Source organism: Bubalus kerabau, chromosome 22 (genome assembly GCF_029407905.1).
Source record: "Bubalus kerabau isolate K-KA32 ecotype Philippines breed swamp buffalo chromosome 22, PCC_UOA_SB_1v2, whole genome shotgun sequence".
NCBI classification, from domain to species: Eukaryota; Metazoa; Chordata; class Mammalia; order Artiodactyla; family Bovidae; genus Bubalus; species Bubalus kerabau.
Window position 1 is genome coordinate 27470883 of NC_073645.1, and position 20967 is coordinate 27491849.

Consider the following 20967-nt stretch of genomic DNA (forward strand, 5'->3'; position numbering starts at 1 on the left):
GCCAGGTGCACAGGGAAAACCTTTCTTGTGAACAACTCTTTAGGCTAGTGATCAAGTGTTATGTTAATACCGTTTCGTTTCAGTTCAGTTCAGTTGCTCAGTCGTGTCTGACTCATTGTGACCCCACGGACTGCAGCTCGCCAGGCTTCCCCTATCTGTCACCAACTCCCGGAGCTTGCTCAAACTCATGTCTATCGAGTTGGTGATGCCATCCAACCATCTCATCCTCTGTCATCCCCTTCTCCTCCTGCCTTCAATCTTTCCCAGCATCAGGGTCTTTTCCAGTGAGTCAGTTCTTCGCATCAGGTGGCCAAAGTATTGGAGTTTCAGCTTCAACATCAGTCCTTCCAATGAATATTCAAGATTGATTTCCTTTAGGACTGACTGGTTGGATCTCCTTGCAGTCCAAGGGACTCTCAAGAGTCTTCTCCAACAGCACAGTTTGAAAGCATCAATTCTTTGGTGCTCAGCTTTCTTTATAGTCTAACTCTCACATCTGTACATGACTACTGGAAAAACCATAGCTTTGACTAGATGGACCTTTGCTGGCAAAATATTGTCTCTGTTTTTAATATGCTGTCTAGGTTGGTCATAGCTTTTCTTCCAAGGAGCAAGTGTCTTTTAATTTCATGGCTGCAGTCACCATCTGCAGTGATTTTTGGAGCTCAAAACAATAAAGTCTGTCACTGTTTCCATTGTTTTTCCATCTATTTCCCATGAAGTGATGGGACCAGATGCCATCCATGATCTTTGTCTTTTAAATGTTGAGTTTTAAGCCAGCTTTTTCACTCTCCTCTTTAACCTTCATCAAGAGGCTCTTTAGTTCATCTTTACTTTCTGCCATAAGGGTGGTGTGTCATCTTGATATCTGAGGTTATTGATATTTCTCCTGGCAATCTTGATTCCAGCTTGTGCTTCATCCAGTCCAGAATTTTGCATGAGGTACTCTGCATTTAAGTTAAATAAGCAGGGTGACAATATACAGCCTTGACGTATTTCTTTCCCAATTTGGAACCAGTCTGTTGTTCCATGACTGGTAAATACCATTTACAGGGAGGGAACCAAGAACATGGTGGGCTGCTGTCCATAGGGTCACACGGAGTCGGACACGGCTGAAGTGATTTACCATGCGTGCATGCATTGGAGAAAGAAATGGCAACTCACTCCAGTATTCTTGCCTGGAGAATCCCAGGGATGGAGGAGCCTGGTGGGCTGCCGTCTATGGGGTCGCACAGAGTCAGACACAACTGAAGCGACTTAGCAGCAGCAGCAGCACCATTCCTTAATATGAGTTTTTCTTCTTTGTGGAATTGCTGAATTGTGATCTTTGCAATAATCTGCTTTTTAGTCAGGAAGAAAACCTCTGTTGAGTTTAATGTTAGTATTAATACTAACGTTATACAAAGTGTTCTATAAACATGCTTGTGACTCCATATCTGGCTTAAGATATAGACTCTGTTTTGCTTGCGTATCATATTTAGAAGTGTGATCAACAGTACAGGTGTTTTTGAAGACCAGTAGCATGTCGACTTTCTCTATGTTGGAAAAGACGGGTTTGTCAGGGCAGAAGGTAAACTAGACAACTTACCCAAAGTCTGCAGGGTGAATCTGAATTGTACTTTATTATTGGGATTAGAGATTGTGTCAGTTAATTTCTTTGACAAGCAATAGAGGTTTTTCTTAAAAAAATTATTGGAATATAGTTGATTTACAATGTTGTGCTATTTTTGGGTGTACAGCAGAGTGAATCAGGTATACAGATACATGTAACCACTGTTTTTAAGATTCTTTTCCCATGTAGGTCATTACATTGTGTATTGAGTACAGTTCCCTGTGCTGTACAATAGAGGCTATTAGTTATCTATTTTATATATGGTAGTATGTATATGTTGATCCTAATCCCCCAATTTATCCCTCCCCTGCATCTATTCCCCCCAATAACCGTAAGTTTGTTTTCAACATCTGTGATTCTATTTCTGTTTTATAAATGGGTTCATTTGTACCTTTTTTTTTAGATTCCATATATAAGAGATAACATATGATATTTGTCTTTCTCTGTCTGACTTACTTCACTCAGTACAACAGTCTCTAGGTACATCCATGTTGCTGCAAATGGCATTATTTCATTTCTATTTATGGCTAAGTAATATGAGTCATATTCCATTGTATATATGTACCACCTGTTTTTAGAATTTTTAGTATTGGAGTTTAATTGCTTTGCAGTGTTAGTTTCTGCTGTACAACAAAGTGAAATAGCTGTATGTATGTATACATATATCCCCTCCCTCTTGAGTCTCCCTTCCCACCAAGTCTCCCTTCCCTCATCCCACCTTGTACCACATCTTCTTCATCCATTTCTCTGTTGATGGACATCTAGGTTGCTTCCATGTCCTGGCTATTGTTAACAGTGCTGCAATGAACATTGGGATGCATGTATCTATTTGAATGAATTATGGTTTTTTCCAGATATATGCCCAGGAGTAGGATTGCTGAGTCATATGGTAGCTCTATTTGTAGTTTTTTTAAGAAGCCCCCATGCTGTTCTCCATAGTGACTGTAGCAATTTACATTCCCATCAACAGTGTTAGCAATAGTTTTGATTTTAAAGCCTGTTTTAGTGGAGATATCAAAGCATAATGTTACAAACATAAATAAGACCTTTCAAAACTTATCAGTTCTTTGCTCAAAAGGTTAAGTGGTTACCTGGCTTCCAGAATAATTTGCTCTATATTCCTCAGAATGCTATTCAAGGTGTCCAGTCTGTCCCTAACTCCCTGTCTAGTCTCCGTCCCTCTCCACATCATACTTCTTTAGCTAATTTGAACTTCTTAACCAATTTCAAATCACGGATACCTGCTTGGCCCTGAGTCTTTGATCAAGTTTTGCCATGGGCCAGGAATGCCCTTTCTCTTCACCTCTACCTGTGAAAACTCCAATCTCCCTTTTATGCCTGCTCAAATGCCACTTCCTTTATGAAATTGGCTTTAATTCTTGCTGCTGGAAGTAATTCCATCTTCCTATAGGTCCTCATAGAATTTTGAATCTATTTTATGGCAGGTATCAAACTCCATGCTTCTATTTTCTGCATACATACTGCATCAGCTCTTAATGTACACATTTCCTATGGGAAGGCTGTTTATTCCTTACTTTGGTATCTCCTCCAGCCTCTTCATTCCAACTTATATACTGAAGATATTCAATCAATATTTTCTGAATAAATATATTAACCATACTTATTCTTTATTATTATTATTATGCTGTTTGTAGGGCTTCCCTGGTGGCTCAGAGGTTAAAGCGTCTGCCTCCAATGCGGGAGACCCTGGTTCGATCCCTGGGTCAGGAAGATCCCCTGGAGAAGGAAATGGTAACCCACTCCAGTATTCTTGCCTGGAGAATCCCATGGATGGAGAAGCCTGGTAGGCTACAGTCCACGGGGTCGCAAAGAGTCGGACACGACTGAGCAACTTCACTTTCACTTTACTGTCTTGCCCTTTGTAGTAATAAACAGGTGTATTCGTTGGCTAGGGCATCTGTAACATAGTACCACAAACTGGGTAGCTTACAGCAGAAATTTATTATTTCACAGTTCTGGAGACTAAGAAGTCTGAAATCAAGATGTCTGCAGAGCCATGCTCCCTCTGAGACTATGAATAAAATACTTCCTTGCCTTTTCCTAGCTTTTGGTGGTAGCCAGCCATCCTGAGTTTTCCTTGGTGTGCAGTTGTATCAGTTTAATCTCTGCCTCCACCTGTCGCATGGGTTCTTGTGTGTGTGTGTGTGTATCTGTGTCCAAATACCTCCCTGCCTTTTTTACTGAGATATGATTGACATGTAGCATTGTATTCGTTTTAGGTGTATAACATAATGATTTGATATATGTGTGTGTGTGCTAAGTTGCTCCAGTTGTGTCCGACTCTTTTTGATCCCATGGACTGTAGCCCACCAGGCTCTTCTCTCCATGGGATTCTCCAGGAAACAATACTAGAGTGAGTTGCCATGCCCTCCTCCAAGGGAACTTCCCAGTCCAGAGATCGAACCTGTGTCTCCCGCAGCTCCTGAGTTACTGGTGGATTCTTTACCACTGAGCTACCAGGGAAGTCCAAGAATACCGGAGTGGGTTGTTATTCCCTTCTCCAGGGAATCTTCCTGACCCAGGTATTGAATCTGGGTTTCCCACATTGTAGACAGATTCTTTACCATCTGTGCCACCAGAGAAGCCCCCTTGATTTATGTATACAGTTTGAAGTCATTATCACAATAAGTTTAGTTAACATCTATTACCCCACATAATTATAAAAATTTCTCCCTTATTAGAAGGACACTAGTCATATGGTATTAGGACCCACCCTACTCCAGTATGACTTCAACTTAATTGTATATGCAATGATTCTATTTCCAAATAAAGTCACATTCACAGTTACTGGGGGTTAGAACTTCATCATACCTTTCTCTGCTGCTGCTGCTGCTAAGTCACCTCACTCATGTCCTTTCTCTAGGGTACACAATTCTGCCCACAGCACTAGGGAAATATGAATTCTTATATAACTAAATCCAGGTTCTCATCTAAGTCAGACTTGCTTAAATTACATCTATATGCTTTTATTTTAAATAATTTGCTGCCCAGCTAATCATGGAAAGCAAATGTGGAGAGAGCCCATGACCATTGCCCACGGGGCATTTCAAAATTCTTGTGGAGATGAACTAGGCTAATTTTTAAAGGGGTAAAAATGATGGAATATTTTAAAATAGAATACTCTACATTCTGTACAGGTTTCATTGTAAGTGTGATTTCATGGTATCTATGTTATGTCTGACCTCAGCTGTGGCTTCCCTCTGCGGTCCTGGGGATGGTAAGAAGCAGGCTTGAAATAATCATAACAGCTCTTAAAATTTATTGAGTACCTACTGTTTGCCAGGCACTTGGCTAAGTATTTACCATGAATTAGCCCATCTAATCCTTAGCACTATGTGAGAGGAAATATTAGGAAATATGATTATCCTTATGCTTATGTATACATATATGCAGAATGCTTATGCTCATTCGGTCCTGTCTAACTCTTTGCAACCCTATGGACTGTAGCCTGCCAGGCTCCTCCATCCATGGGATTCTCCAGGCAAGAATACTGGAGTGGGTTTCCATGTCTTCCGCCAAGATATCTTCCTGACCCAGGGAACAAACCAGCGTCTCCTGAGTTTCCTACATTGGCGGGTGGATTCTTTACCACTGAGCCACCAGAGAAGCCCACGTATATGCAGACCTTCATATAAATCACCTGCTTATCAGTAGCTTTTATTTTGCTTGTACAAAGGTCTTATTCACGGATAGTAACAGTCATTCCTGAATAGTGATGAGGTAAATATTGCAATCGTCATTCTTATCTTTGACTTTTTGAACAGGAAAAGACTGAAAAGCTAGTGCTGGAGGAAACTGCATATGAAGAAATCGAAAGGGATTTTCAGGAGGTTCTCAATGAACTTTCAGGGGACAGAAGTTTGGAGAAATTTAGGGTTGAATATGAGAAGCTTCATGCTGTCATGAAAAAGTCTTATGACAATGAAAAGCGTCTGATGGCCAAGTGCAGAGAGCTGAACGCGGAGATCGTGGTTAATTCCGCAAAGGTCGCCACTGCCCTGAAGCTCTCTCAGGATGATCAGACCACCATCGCATCCCTGAAGAAGGTCAGTCATCTTCTAGAAAAGGAACCACGGCGAGCTGCCATAAATGCATCCCATCTTTAAAACACCATCCTTTCATTATGTTGGCAGCTCTGGTAGTAAAAGAGTTATTAAGTAAAAATTTACATGATTTATGTATTCATTAAGCCTAGGGAATAATGGAAATTTTGAAAATTTTATGAAATTTTATGAAAAATAATGAAAATTTTCATTTTCAAAGAAAATAATTTGCTTGAGTGAATTTCACTATGTAGAAAATAATGTAGAACCTTACTGACTTGGTTCTAGGAAATACTGGGTTAGCAAAAACATTTGGCCATAAGTAAGTACAATATTAGGAATCTCAGTATCTCTTGTTTGAAGAAAGATAAGTATTTAAATACCTTATGGTGATTGCTTGTTAAAGATATTTTCATATTCCTATTTTTTCCAATATTTTGGGAGAGGTTACCTTGAGAATTTCCAGATGGTAGTTTTTATGATCTTTTCTCTTATCACCCTTTTGCTTCTGCAATGATTGTCCCAGTTTCTCATAATGGGAGAATAGGGATTCAGTCTGGAGGAGTGGTTATTGAGGAAGTATGGCTTTATTTTACACTTTATTTTTTCATCCTCAAGTATGTTACATTGTTTTGAAGGTGAAACACAAACGTTCCTTGTGGATTGTAGGGTGATAAGAGGTTAAGATATTTTATAATTGAAACCCTAGTGCTGAAAAATAATCACAAAATGTTTAGATAATTCCCTTGATATCATACAGTTAAACATACCCCAATTTTTTCAGTGTCCTTCTCTCTCTATTGTTATTTTCTTCTAATCTTTGCAGGAATACCAATATAAGAAGGCTTTAAATCATTTTATGATGAGAACTCCCTCCCACTTTTTATTGTAAATTAAAAAACTGAAAATTAAAGTCATGAATTGACTAAAATATAATTGGTGAAATTGCTTCAGACAAGAACTTCGTATAATCATATTTTCATTTAAGTATCTTTCTTTTGTTTTGCTGAAAATAGTACATATGGTTGCTACAGAAAAATCTATCCCATGAACTGACATTTTGTTTTGAATCACTAAATTATGTGCTGCAGTTACCCAAGAATCATCTCTTTCTAATGTAATGGGACGAATTTATTTAATTAAATACTTTATTCCACTCATTTTATTCCTTGTCACATGAAAGTAAAATATTTTCACCTTAAACATATAGATTCTTATTTGTGTAAAAGGGCTCACATTCCACTTGATGAAATTTTGCAAGAAAATTAAGTGGCAGGGCAAAACTCAAGTCTGTTGCAACATTTACTGTCCTTCATCCATGTACTCTAAAGCCTGTGATTCTCTTTTAAGTATTTCTGTTAGTATTCCACATTGCATTCAGAATAGTATTGCTTTTCCCCTATAAGCATTCGATGAGAAGGCTAAGCTTGGGTTTCTGGAAATGGGAATTATCAAGGCTGTTGTGTACAATTAGGTGACAGTCAAGGCCTCGTTTCCATGGATAGTGCTAAAGTTCACATTGCCATCCAGGAGCTCACTTAGGGCCTGAGAGCAAAACATATTTTTAGTATGGAATCTATGAAGAGCTTCACATTTAGGACTTGGGTCCAAGACCATTCCTTTTTTCCTTTTTTTTTCTATAAAATATCTGGACTTGGAAAGCACATAAACTTTCATTTTAGGTTTTGTGAACATATCTTAACATCTTTATTAGAAATAATCCCACTAGTTCTAGCAACTCTTGCAGTATGTGAACCCTGTAACTACATTCACCTACACAAGAAGAAATACCCTTTGCCAGTTTCCATCTTTAAAACAGCTCTTCAGTATTGACTAACTCATGCCAAACAATGCAGTAAGTCAATATACATTTAATACATAGTGTATAAGGTATAATCTTCTGTCCCTATAAATAACTTCTATATTGTACTTGTTTTATTATTCTATTTATTCAATTTATGTTGCATCTGGAACCTAGTTTGGTTTTTCTCACTGATATCCCACGGCTCATCTAGGAAATTGAAAAGGCCTGGAAGATGGTGGATTCAGCCTATGATAAAGAGCAGAAGGCAAAGGAGACGATTCTTGCCCTGAAAGAGGAAATAGTGAACCTAACCAAACTAGTCGAGCAAGGGTCTGGACTGTCCATGGACCAAGATAGCAAGTAGGTCATTTTACTTTTGCGGAGGCCTCCTTCTTCAACAGACAGCCTGGGGCTTGCTGGTTCTTTGTGAATATAAGACACTCCCTTGTTGGGTTCCCAGAGATAGTTTCTTGTCTATTACTGTTTTTTTTTTCTTTTTAATACTCCCTTTTTCCACACCCAAGAAATTCATTTTTTTCTTTTTTACATAAAGGTATTCTTTTTTTAAACATTTATTTATTTATTTGTCTGCTCTGGGTCTTAGTTGCAACATGTGAACTCTTTAGCTGTGGCATGTGGGAACTGGTTTGCTGACCAGGGATCAAACCTGGACTCCCTGCATTGGGAGTGCAGAGTCTTAGCCACTGGACCACCAGGGAAGTCCCCTCAGGACTAATTTGTGGTTATATCAAACTTCTGGCTCTATAAAGTCAGTGATACAGTTTGAAAATCAGTAAAGATTTTAAGTTTATTTCTATGAAACTTGTATGGAATGGAAATGGCTGACTTTCTACTCAGATTTCCAGTGCCTCCCAAACGTCCTTTGACCCATGACTAGCTGTAACACCATCCTTCCTACTTTCTCAGGTTCTAGGCCAGAAAATAGTTTGCTCTTCACACCTGTTACCCCTCCATCCCTTAAAGTTTTGTCTTGTTGACTCAGTCTTCTAAGCATCACTTCATTCTTCCCCTCCTCCCCATCACCACTGTGTCCCCCATTCTCTGCAGGATTTGGCAGCAGACTCCTAACTGTTCTCTCTGCCTTCAAGGAGACATCTCCCCTCTTTACCATCTTCCATACTAGCCTTATGCTCCTCAAACATGTACTACTGCATGCTTCCATTGCCAACACGTTGCACCCTTGACAACTACCCATTTCCAAAGGATAAAGACCAAAGTCTTGAACATACAAAGCCCTTTGTAGATCTGCCCCAGTCAGACTTGCTAGACTCATGTCCAGCAGCATCATGCTTGCCCACGTCTCTGTGCATTTGGCCATACTGTTCTCAATGCCATGGATCTCTTTTCTTCCCTTCTCCACGCAGTAAACAACTATTCATCCTTCAAGACTCATCTAAAACACCATCTTAACTCTATCACCATCAGCTTCTCTATTCCAGCCTTGTCCCTAGCCCCAGACCTAATGACCAGGCAGAGGAGTCATTGTGTTCCCTGTTTTCCATAGGACCCAATAATTCATGCTTGTGTGCTCAGCTCTGTCTGACTCTTTGTGACCCCATGGACTGTAGCCTGTCAGACTCCTCTGTCCATGGGTTTATCCTGGCAAGAATACTAGAGTGGGCTGCCATTTCCTCCTCCAGGGGATCTTCCCGATCCAGGAACTGAACCCATGTCTCCTGTGGCTCCTGCATTGGCAGGCAGATTCTTTACCACCTGAGCCAGGTGGGAACCCTGTCATAGGACCCAATGTTTCCCTCAAAGATGGCACTTATCATGTTGTACTTAAATGATTTGCACTTCTCTGCCCATTAAGCTATAAACTCCTTGAAGGGAGAAAGCTATCTTGACCTTTCCTCTATGAACCTAGCACTCTTCAGGGCATGCAAAACCTTGCATTAATTAATGAACCAGGAATGAGCATGCACTTCCTTAGGCATCCTCGACAATGTTTACCTGCTGTTTAGGTTTCCTATGCTTTCTAGATACATTTATCCAATGTTGATAGATAGTTCTAAATGCAGGAGGGAATAGGAAAAATAAACAGAAGATGTGTTCATAATGACTCTGTTTTCTTGTTAAAGAAGAGTAGCTATTGAAGAGCAACATGAGGCAGCTGATTTCGTTAGGAGGAGTTTTAATGAAAATTAGAACATGATGAGTAGGAGAGCTGATGAAGGAACCCAGCTTGCATTTTATCTTCCACAGTGTACTTAGATGTAGCGGTCTATCTTTGCAGTAACCTTAGAATTCCAGGTCGTCTTTTTGGAGAAGAGTTTGCAATTTTGAGGGTTCCTTATTAAACAATCATATCAAAGGATGGTCAGTACATGTATCCAATCACTGTGTTCCAATAGTCATTTGATGACTGTCAGCTACAAGCATCTTAAATGCAAGTTCTCTGGTTCCTTAGCTCTAAAGTAGCTGCCTTGTTCTAGATGAATTCTGCTGTAGTGGTCTTATCAGACAGATTTTCTACTTTCAAAATGCTAATTCTGAAGAACGTCATGCCAAACCATATGCAATTGTTTTTGAAATGCTGAGGTAACTGGTTTACAATTTATATCAATAAATATTACTGCATACCCTCCTAAAAGGCTTCCCAGGTGGTAAAGAACCTGCCTGCCAGTGCAGGAGACATAAGAGAAGCTGGTTCAATCTCTGGGTCGGGAAGATCCCCTGGAGGAGGGCATGGCAGCCCACTCCAGTATTCTTACCTGGAGAATCCCATGGACAGAAGAGGAGCCTGGCAGACTGCAGTCCATGTATCCACAGAGTCGGATACAACTCAAGTGACCTAGCAGGCATGCGTTCACCCTCCCAAAACTGGCATCACTAATAATTTTCCAAATTTTGTTCTTGGGAACATTTTATGCGGTATGTCCCTTTGGGAGAGTGAATGAATGAATGAATGAATGAATAAAAAACTGACTGTGTATTGTTTGCTTAAGCTTTTGCTTCATTTTAGACTTTATAGCTGTGGTTATAGCTCTCCAGTGAATGTATTAAGCAAATAATTTCCTAAATTGACATCTCCTTAGGGTTAATTACAAGAGCTAATAATAGCTCTTGTTAACTATAGTTTTATTGTAACAAATTCAAATACAACAGGAATATGGGAAGTCAGAGGTAAAAATCAGCCTGTCAACTCTTCCACTTTAAACTTCATTCCTCAGAGATAACTGGTTATCAGTTTGGTACCTAATCTTGATATAAAAATGCCTATAGCACACACACATGGACTGTGATTGCCTAAAAACAAGAAAAGGGATCATATTATGCGTATTATTACTGGAACGTCTTCTTTTTCCAGTTAACAACTCACAAATAGCTCCTGTGTCAGAGATAAAGATCTCTCTTTCACACTTGAACAGTGTTGATCCTTGACCGAAAGTCTTTCCCCTGAAAATGAGTTCAGAGGATGATAAACAGGATCTCTGAGCAGATGGCTGTGGCTGCTAAGTCTGACTCCCATGTTCTTCTTTTGTAGTATCCGGGATTTGCTGAAGTTCAAAGAAGAAGTGACAAAGGAGCGAGACCAGCTGTTGTCAGAAGTGGTGAAATTGCGAGAGTGCTTAGCTCAGACCATTGAACAGCAGCAAGAAATGGAGCGGTCCAGGGAAGAGGCAGAGCAGGCCATCATCCAGGTCTGTTCTGAACACGGAGAGAAAGATGAAGAAACATCACCTTCCAGAAGGAGCTTTTGTCCTTCTCCAGTCTCCCTTCCCGTCTTGTTCCTCTCTCTGATTTACCCCCCTGTTCCCCAGATGAAGCATCCATGGTTCTGCTTGTTTCTGTGGTTGGTTTTTGCAAGAGCAGTTTTACTTGAGTCATTCTTCTCAATAGCCTTTGCCTGAGAAGTCACCAAGACAGGCACTGCTTACGTTTCTGGCCCAAGACGGTGTCCCCTGTGACAGCCAGGATGCCCTGCCTCTGGGGATGGTGGAAGCAGTTCCCCCGGGCTTTCTCCTTTGTGAGGAAGCCATCTATGAATCCTTCCATACACTTTGCTATAAAGCCAGGGGTCAAATAGATAGTACACAAATGCAAGCTTCAGGAGAATAACAGGAGACTCCTTCGAGCCTGAGATAAAATAATGACTTTTCACAGAACTTGGCCATCATGATAAAACTATACGGTACTGTGTTTAGCAATATCCAGGACTCATGGAGAACACATTTTCATATTTAGGGTAGCTGGCTACATTTTACTTTGTTTTTATCGATGGAGAGTTGGATGAATTCTTTCCATGTTTGACCTCCCTAGAACTCTGGACTTCCATATTTAACTGGACTTTATACCTCTCTTTGTGGATTTGTTCCCACCATCAGGGTATACATTTGGTGCCGAGGCTCTGAAAAACAATACAGAATATTCTTGAAAAGGTTGAACAGTGGGGTTCAAAGATGACTCTCCTACAGGAGAAATACTACTAAAATATCACTGCCCTGAAAATATCCGAGAGAGGGAGAAGCTCAGCTTGTTGACACTCGTCCTAGAGAGGGGTTCATCTCTTCCCCGCCTGTCCTTTCTATGCCCATAGTTCCAACAAGAAATCCAGCAACATCAGAATGAAGCTTCACGGGAGACCCGGAAGAAAGAAAAACTAGAGAAGGAGCTCAGGCAGATTCAGATGGACATGGACAGCAGGCAGACGGAAATCAGGGCGCTGCAGCAGTACGTGCAGAAGAGCAAGGAGGAGCTTCAGAGGCTGGAGCAGCAGCTGAAAGAGCAGAAGGTGGGCTGGGCAGGGCTGCGCCGTGGGGCCTGGCCAAAGGTGATTCTTGAATTTCCTCTGGAAAGCAGCAAATCCCTTCACTGTGGATGTTGATGGATGTTGGTAACACAGCACGTAGCGCTGTGTTTGGTCTTTGAATGACTCTGATGGTAGAGATGTCCTCCCCTGTCCTATGCCCTCTCCTCCCCCACCCCCCGCCCCCGCCACTCCAACAGGTTAATCTCTTTTTACCATTTTACTGATATATAACATAACACAAAGAAAAGTGTATAAGTCACAGGTGTACAGCTTGATGAATTTTCTGCCCTTGAACACATCTTGGTCACCTGTATCCAGCCTTGGAGAAACAGCACTGCAAGAGCCTCCTCTTTTTGCGCCCCCTCCCAGTCACCCCCTCCCACAAAGGTCAGCTCTCTTCCGAGTTCTGAGCAGACATTAGTGCTGCCTGCTTCTGTACTCTACAGAAAGGAAATCATACAGGAAGTACTCTTTGGTGTCTAATGTCTTTCTCCTCATATTGTGTTTGAGATTTATTTATGTTATTGCCAGTTATAGAACCACACTGTCTAATGTGGTAGCTAACCACATACGGCTATTTACATGTAAATTATTTAAAATCAAATCAAATAAAAAATTCGGTTCCTCAGTCGCAGCACCATTTCAAGTGCTCATAGCCACATGGGACTAGTAGATACGAGAACAGAGAACATTTAGTTCATTGCACAAAGTTCTATTGGACAGAGCATTCCAGCCTGTAAATATAACATGATTTATTTTTAACATGGTTATTTTGAAGTTTCGAGTTTGGAAAACCACACACAGTCTTTATGAGTTCTAAATATCATACTTTTCTAACATTTCCTCTCTAGTAACTGTTTAAGGTAACACAAATACTAATCTGTCTTTTCTAATTTCTTAAAGAATCAATTCATGTAATTTAAAAAAGTCATTTTTTCAAAGTATGTCCTTTTCAGAAGTTTCCAAACTATTTTTCAAGCCATCCAGCATTTTTCTACTTAAAAAACTAGATATTAGAGCACATTCATTTGTCAGTTGCTTTATTAATTTTACATAAAGCCAGAAATCAAGTAGATAATATATGATGTGCAATATACATGAGAAAAATATGAGGCTTTTTTTGAGCATGAAAACCTTTCTTTGAGAGGTTTTTGGTCATCGTAAAACAATAGTCAGAACCCATGGAAAAGCTTATTTAGTCCTTATTGATGGGAAGTTGGATGGATTTTTTCTGTGTTTAACTTTTGCTTGAATGGAAGTTATTGGAATAAGTGTTTTCTAAACTATCTTCTCCCCCTTCCCCCCCCCACCCCGCTTTAACCTTTTTGATATCCCTTCATCTCCCCAGTATTTTCCCAATAGAAATGACCTCCCAAAATATGTGTGTTTATAAATATGTATTTGTGAAACCATATCTTCTTAGGATAGTCAAAGTAAGGAAGAGGAAAATCAAACTGACTCTGAAGTCAGGCAGTTATAAATCATTCCACTACTGTTCTACAGTTTTGACTTAAGTTAGATTAAGGAGAATTGTCTCTTGTGTTGGTGTTTAGTGAAAGGTTCTGTTCATGAAAGTATAGGCATGTTAATGCAGGATTTGCTTCTGAAGATGTAGCTTCTGAGCCCCATAGCCGATAAAGCCTGCTTGAATCTCTAGCTCATTTGCAATGATTATAGCGATTGTTGTGTATGCGAAGCCTGCCAAATGGCAAACAGGCATTAAAATATTTATCCACCACCTGTGAACAAGGCTTCCCAAGGCTCCCAGAAAAAAAAATTGTGCTCTCTGTGTTATTCATTAGAAGGCATCATTTCCCTCAGCCATTTAACAGTCATCATATTTGAGTGCATTTGTGCTTTCACTGGGGAGCAAGAACCATTTCTGCAAAGATGAAAAAATGGGTGGTTGCCTTGCCTGTCCCAGGAAGTCTGCCTGGCCTCCTGTGTGGGTATGCAGCTCCTGTAAAAGCATTAACCAGCTTGTTCTGCATCTTTCAGATACTCAACGAGAGAGCCGCAAAGGAGCTGGAGCAGTTTCAGATGAGAAATGCTAAACTTCAGCAAGAGAACGAACAGCACAGTTTGGTTTGTGAGCAGCTATCCCAAGAAAACCAGCAGAAGGCGTTGGAGCTCAAAGTAAACACGGAGTGACATATCTGTTCCTTTGGCGTGCCCTTTTTCATTCCCTAGTAGTGTAAATACAGGTTGATCCATGCTGTTGGGAGCCCTTGGCTGCATAACCTGCATTAGCCTTGGTCCATCAGAGGCAGGTGTAAACCTACAGTGATTGCTTGATGCCCAGAAGCAGTTTAATATAATAGCGTCCATTCTTACAACATTGCAAAGCTGATTCTTGGTCATATGATTATGCAGATATTTTCCAAAGTGAGCTCAGATGTTCATCTCTGTAGTTCAGCCTTGCAAGTTACCAGCAGCCCAGAGCTAGAGACCATTTACACATGTGAGTGACAAAGAAGTCAGATTATATTTCACTGCTTGTATGGAAGGGGAGGGTGGGGGGTGGACTGGTACTGTTTGGTGTCTACTTTTAGGACTGCAGAATCATGGTTTTCACTTCTGTCCAGTGTAAATTTCAAGAATGGTCTCCCTTCACTGAAGAGTGCTTGCAAATTAAGTTTGGATAACCGTTTTATACTTGGATACATATTGTCTGCCTACACGCTTAGCAGAGTGGCTTTATGTTTATCAGCAGTTCTGAAAAATCCATAAACCTTATTCTAGTATTGTTAGAACACTGGGCAATGACTAATCACAAAAATCCATTGATTCGAGTAGTAAATCTTAACAGTTTTTTTGTCACAGCCCCTTTTGGGAATCTGATAAAAGCATGTGTGTGCATGCATACACACATACATACATACACACACTTACTAATATTTGTACATCTTATATATTATTTTGCATGCAGTCTTAGAAATTTTTCTGAAGTATCACTATGAGGCCTAGATTAATGACTACTGAATTAGAACATTTTATTTTTTAATTGAAAGGGATCTTAGATGAACTAATTTGGACCCCACAGGATCTGAGACTGAGGAACATTTAAGCAGTCCAGAAAGGCTTGACTCACTGTTCTTTATGAGAATGCTCCAAGTTAAAGCAGAAATGAAATGACTACTGAAGGCAAAATAATGTATTAGCCCCTAAGGTGAAATTAAAGTAAAAATACTTAAGTCAATAATTCTCTCCTTTGGTAACGTGCATGGGGCACCTTGAAAGATGGAGTATTTTGTTATCAGATCCTAAACCTCTGGGATTCTGTTTCTAGCAGTGCTCTGAGCATAACATGCCCAGCTAAGTTCAGTCTCTTCATTATCAAAACTGAGGATAATTGCCACTCTTTATTTGCAGAAAATCAACTAGTTTCTAAGAATGGCAAATTTTTAAAAAAATTCATAAAACTTGAAGTCCAGAGACAAAAATCTGGTGCTTTGCTTTGCTAGAATTGTCATTTTGATACCTTTTGATATCATGTAGACTTGCTCATGAATGCCACCCTGTCCTTCTGTCCATATGGACAGTCATAAACTAATGTACTCTGCAGAAGTAGATGTTTTTCTGGAATTCTCTTGTTTTTTTTTTATGATCCAACAGATGTTGACAATTTGATCTTTGGTTCCTCTGCCTTTTCTAAATCCAGCTTGTACATTTGGAAGTTCTCAATTCACATACTGTTGAAGCCTAGCTTGAAGGATTTTGAGCATTACTTTACTAGCATGTGAAATGAGTGCAATTGTGCAGTAGTTTGAGCATTCTTTGGCATTGCTTTTTTTGGGATTGGAATGAAAACTGACCTTTTCCAGTCCTGTGGCCACTGCTGAGTTTTCCAAATTTGCTGGCATATTGAGTGTAGTACTTTCACAGCATCATCTTTTAGGATTTGAAATAGCTCAACTGGAATTCCATTGTCTCCACTAGCTTTGTTCGTAGTGACGCTTCCTAAGGCTTCATACTCTAGGCTATCTGGGTCTAGGTGAGTGATCATACCATCGTGATTATCTGGGTCGTGAAGATGTTTTTTGTGTAGTTCTTCTGTGTATTCTTGCCACCTCTTCTTAATATCTTCTGCTTATGTGAGGTCCATACCATATGGCCTTTATTGTGTCCATCTTTGCATGAAATATTCCCTTGGTATCTCTAATTTTCTTGAAGAGATCTCTAGTCTTTCCCATTCTATCATTTTCCTCTATTTCTTTGAAATTGTTCACTTAAAAAGACTTTCTTATCCTCTTTACTGTTCTTTGGAATTCTGTATTCAGGGTGTATCTTTCCTTTTCTCCTTTGCCTTTCATTTCTCTTCTTTTCACAGCTATTTGTAAGGCCCCCTCAGACAACCATTTTGCCTTTTTGCATTTCTTTTTCTTGGGGATGGTTTTGATCTCCGCCTCCTGTGCTGTGTTACAAACCTCTGTCCATAGTTCTACAGGCACTCTGTCTATCGGGTCTAATTCCTTGAATCTATTTCTCACTTCCACTGTACAGTCATAAGGGATTTGATTTAGATCATACCTGAATGGCCTAGTGGTTTTCCCTACTTTCTTCAATTTAAATCTGAATTTTTCAGTAAGGAGTTCATGAGCTGAGTCACAGTCAGCTCCTGGTCTTGTTTTTGCTGACTGTATAGAGCTTCTCCATCTTTGGCTACAAAGAATATAATCGGTCTGATTTTGGTATTTACCATCTGGTGATGTCCATGTGTAGAGTTGTCTTGTGTTGTTGGAAGAGGGTGTTTGCTATGACCAGTGCATTCTCTTGGCAAAACTGTTAGCCTTTGGCCTGCTTCATTGTGTACTTCAAGGCCAAACTTGCCTGTTACTCCAGGTATCTCTTGACTTCCTACTTTTGCATTCCAGTACCCTATGATGAAGAGGACATCTTTTTATTGGTGTTAGTTCTAGAAGGTCTTGTAGGTCTTCATATAATTGTTCAACTTCAGCTTCTTTGGCATTAGTGGTTAGGGCATAGGCTTGGATTCCTGTGATGTTGAATGGTTTGCTTTGGAAAGGAACCGAGATCGTCCTGTTGTTTTTGAGACTGCACTCAAGTACTGCATTTTGGACTCTTTTGTTGACTATGAGGGCTACTCCATTTCTTCTAAGGGATTTTTGCCTACAGTAGTAGATATAATGATCATCTGAATCAAATTGCCAAAATTCACTGGATCATAGAAAAAGCACAAGAATTCCAGAAAAACATCTACTTCTGTTTCATTGATTAAGCTAAAGCCTTTGACTATATGGATCACAACAAACTGTGGAAAATTCTTAAAGACATCTTATCTGCTTCCTGAGAAACCTGTATGCAGGTCAAGAAACAACAGTTAGAACCAGACATGGAACAATGACTGATTTCAATTGGAAAAGGATTACATTAAGGCTGTATATTGTCACCCTGCTTATTTAACTTACATGCAGAGTACATCATACAAAATGCCAGGCTGAATGAAAAACAAGCTGGAATCAAGATTGCCAGGAGAAATATCAATAATCTCAGATATGCAGATGACACCACCCTTATGGCAGAAAGCGAAGATGAACTAAAGAGCCTCTTGATGAAGGTTAAAGAGGAGAGTGAAAAAGCTGGCTTAAAACTCAACATTTGAAAAATGAAGATCATGGCATCCGGTCCCATCACTTCATGGCAATAGATGGGGGAACAATGGAAACAGTGACAGACTATTTTTTTGGGCTCCAAAATCACTGCAGATGGTGACTGCAGCCATGAAATTAAAAGACGCTTGCTCCTTGGAAGAAAAGCTATGACAGACCTAGACAGTGTATTAAAAAGCAGAGACATTACTTTGCTAACAAAGGTCCATCTAGTCAAAGCTATGGTTTTTCCAGCAGTCATGTAAGGATGTGAGAGCTGGACAATAAAAAAGGCTGAGTGCTGAAGAATTGATGCTTTCAGAGTGTGATGGTGAAGAGTCCTTTGGAGATCAAGGGGATCAAACCAGTCAATCTTAAAGAGAATCAACCCTGAATACTCATTGGAAGGACTGGTACTGAAGCTGAAGCTCCAATACTTCGCCAAGTATTCACCCGATGCGAAGAGCTGACTCACTGGAAAATACCCTGATGCTGGGAAAGATTGAAGGCAGGAGAAGGGGACGACAGAGGTTGAGATGGTTGGATGGCATCACTGACTCAATGGACGTGAGTTTGAGCAAACTCTGGGAAATAGTGAAGGACAGGGAAGCCTGGCATGCTGCAGTTCATGAGGTTGCAAAGTGTCAGACATGACTGAGCTACTGAACAACAAGACTAATGTACTCGAGGAAGGGGACAGTGACTTTTCTATTGTATGTAGTTGTTCCACAGTGGCAATGTGGATCCAAAAGACCAATATTTTACAGCATGTTAATAACCTACAAGAGAGATCACATTGTGAGTCTGAAAGCTGGTAATCAATACAACATTTGTACACAAATTTCACACATTTATGATGCATACCACTCGGCATTCTTATATTATATGATTCAACGATTTAGTGGTATCTTGAGACATCAGGTGTCTTTTTCATTGTTTTTAGCTCATTTAACCATATATTTTATTCAGAGACTAGAGTTTTTCAATTTCTCTCAAAAACTACACAGTGTGTGTTTTGATTTAACCCCACAGAATAATTCAGCACTGACCTAGAAAGAATGTTCTTCTATTGATTCTGAGTTTACCATCATCCAGTCACCGGTCCTTTACTGACCAAGTATCCCTGGTAATCCTCTCTCACTAATTACAGGCCAAAGAGGAAGAAGTCCATCAGATGCGCCTTGACATTGGGAAGCTCAACAAAATCAGAGAACAAATCCATAAGAAATTGCACCAGATTGAAGATCAAAAGGGAGAAGTGGAACAGCACAAGGAAACCCTGAAAAATCAGATCTTGGGACTAGAGAGAGGTAAACCAAGAATCATTTTGTGTTTTGTTTTTATTAGATTATAAGCAATTTCATTGGTGACTTATGTCTTTTGACAACTCCACGCGTGTAAGCACAAACCATGCGGAATGAATTCAGTGAAGCAACATTGAAACTAGTAAGTAGATAATATGGAGGAGACATCATTTTGTATACCTTGAACTTTCTTACCTTAAAAAACTCTTCAACGGATTATATTGAGCCCAAAGTATTGCTCAGTATTTGTCAATGGAGTAAGGAACAGTAGGAGACATAAGAGACGCTGGTTTGCTCCCTGGGTTGGGAAGATCCCCTGCAGGAGCAAATGGCAACACACTTCAGTATTCTTCCCTGGAGAATCCCGTGGACAGAGGAGCCTGGCTGGCTATGGTCCATAGGGTCACAAAGAGTCAGACACTACTGAAGTGACTTAGCACGCACGTATACTCTTAAGTCTGGGTTCTGCATGATCTTTCCTTCAGTTTTCTTTTTCACAGAAGATGCAGGAGAAATGAAACTTGAATATTCCCTATGAGCAGTGTATGAGACAATAGTGTACCCAGAATCAGCAAGACAAAAATAAGTGGCTTCCAACTCCTTTCCTCTTACCATATGGCAAATCCCTGTTCTACCCAACTATCACTGTGACCTGTGGAGGGAAAATTTAAGTGCCACAGGAGGCCAGGTAGTATAGAAACATCATTAAGGATACAGATTCTGAAGTCAGATGTGCCTCGGTTCAGATCCCACCTCCTTCTCATTTAGCTTTTGGGGATGAAATGGCTAATATCGAAAGGACTGTGCCTGGCATGTAGTAAGTGCTTACTAAATGTCATCTATTATTATCCAGATATATTAATGCTTATAAAAGTAATGAGAGAATGCTATCCCCTCCTGAAAAAGAATATAATTAAAAATATGGCATATACTAGTTAAATATGGTGTGGTAGAAACAGCTCGGAGACTTGGAGACAGAGGGATCGGGATTTGACTTCCGACTGCACCAGAAAATGTGAGGCAGGAACACCTCACTGAACTCAGCCGTAACTCACTGACTGAGATGACATACCCAGAAGCATAAACATGTACATTGCCTCCCTAAAAGTTAAGTAAAATCTAGATCTCTAGATAAGATTATTAGAAATATTTGTCACTAAAGTCTTTGAGAAGTGCCAATATATTTCCTTCTAAGATATCGGAAACAATCTTTTACTGAGGCACAGTTGCAGTTGATCATTTCTCCACTTACGTACTCATTCAATACATTGAGTCCAGACTGTGTGCAGGCATTATGTTAGGCATTGGGTGCCTGGAGGTTCCTGCCCTCAGGATGCTTACAGTGTAGCTTATAATCTAGTGTAGTTTATAATCTAGTATCTTCAATGACAGATACACACACACAAAGGTAGAACTGGTAGAGCACATTTTGTAATTGGCTTAGTGAATTTCAAAAGCATTCCCATATTAAAACTTCTGTATTTTTGCAGGCAATAGTTTTAAGCTGCCTGCAGAAAAAATTTCTCCATTAACTATTGACCTCAGTTCTTCATTCTTAAATCATGTTTAAAGAAGTCATCGTGCTCTCTCTTCTGGTTATTTTGTGGATCTCGTTAGCATCGTTATTTCTTCTTAGGGAGCACTTCCTTTTGATGTGTCCTATCAGACAGGGGTATTGCACATAATGGTTAGGAGCACGAGGCCCCCATATGTTATGATTTTCTGCCACAAAATCCAAGAAGTGAACTGAAAAATTGCCAGAACTAACAGGAGTTCAACAGGGTGGCAGGTTATAAAAGA

General features: G+C 40.0%; 1 protein-coding gene across 1 annotated transcript in view; it reads left to right on the forward strand.

The window, feature by feature from the left end:
• Nucleotides 1–1522: 1522 nt before the first annotated feature.
• Nucleotides 1523–20967, forward strand: part of CFAP58 (cilia and flagella associated protein 58) — a 101452-nt gene continuing 82007 nt past the window's right edge. The window contains exons 1-7 of the mRNA XM_055561092.1: nt 1523–1570; nt 5398–5679; nt 7692–7840; nt 10989–11145; nt 12042–12236; nt 14253–14390; nt 19014–19173. Of these exons, the coding sequence (XP_055417067.1) occupies nt 1523–1570; nt 5398–5679; nt 7692–7840; nt 10989–11145; nt 12042–12236; nt 14253–14390; nt 19014–19173 (1129 nt within the window). The remainder of the gene's footprint in view (nt 1571–5397; nt 5680–7691; nt 7841–10988; nt 11146–12041; nt 12237–14252; nt 14391–19013; nt 19174–20967) is intronic.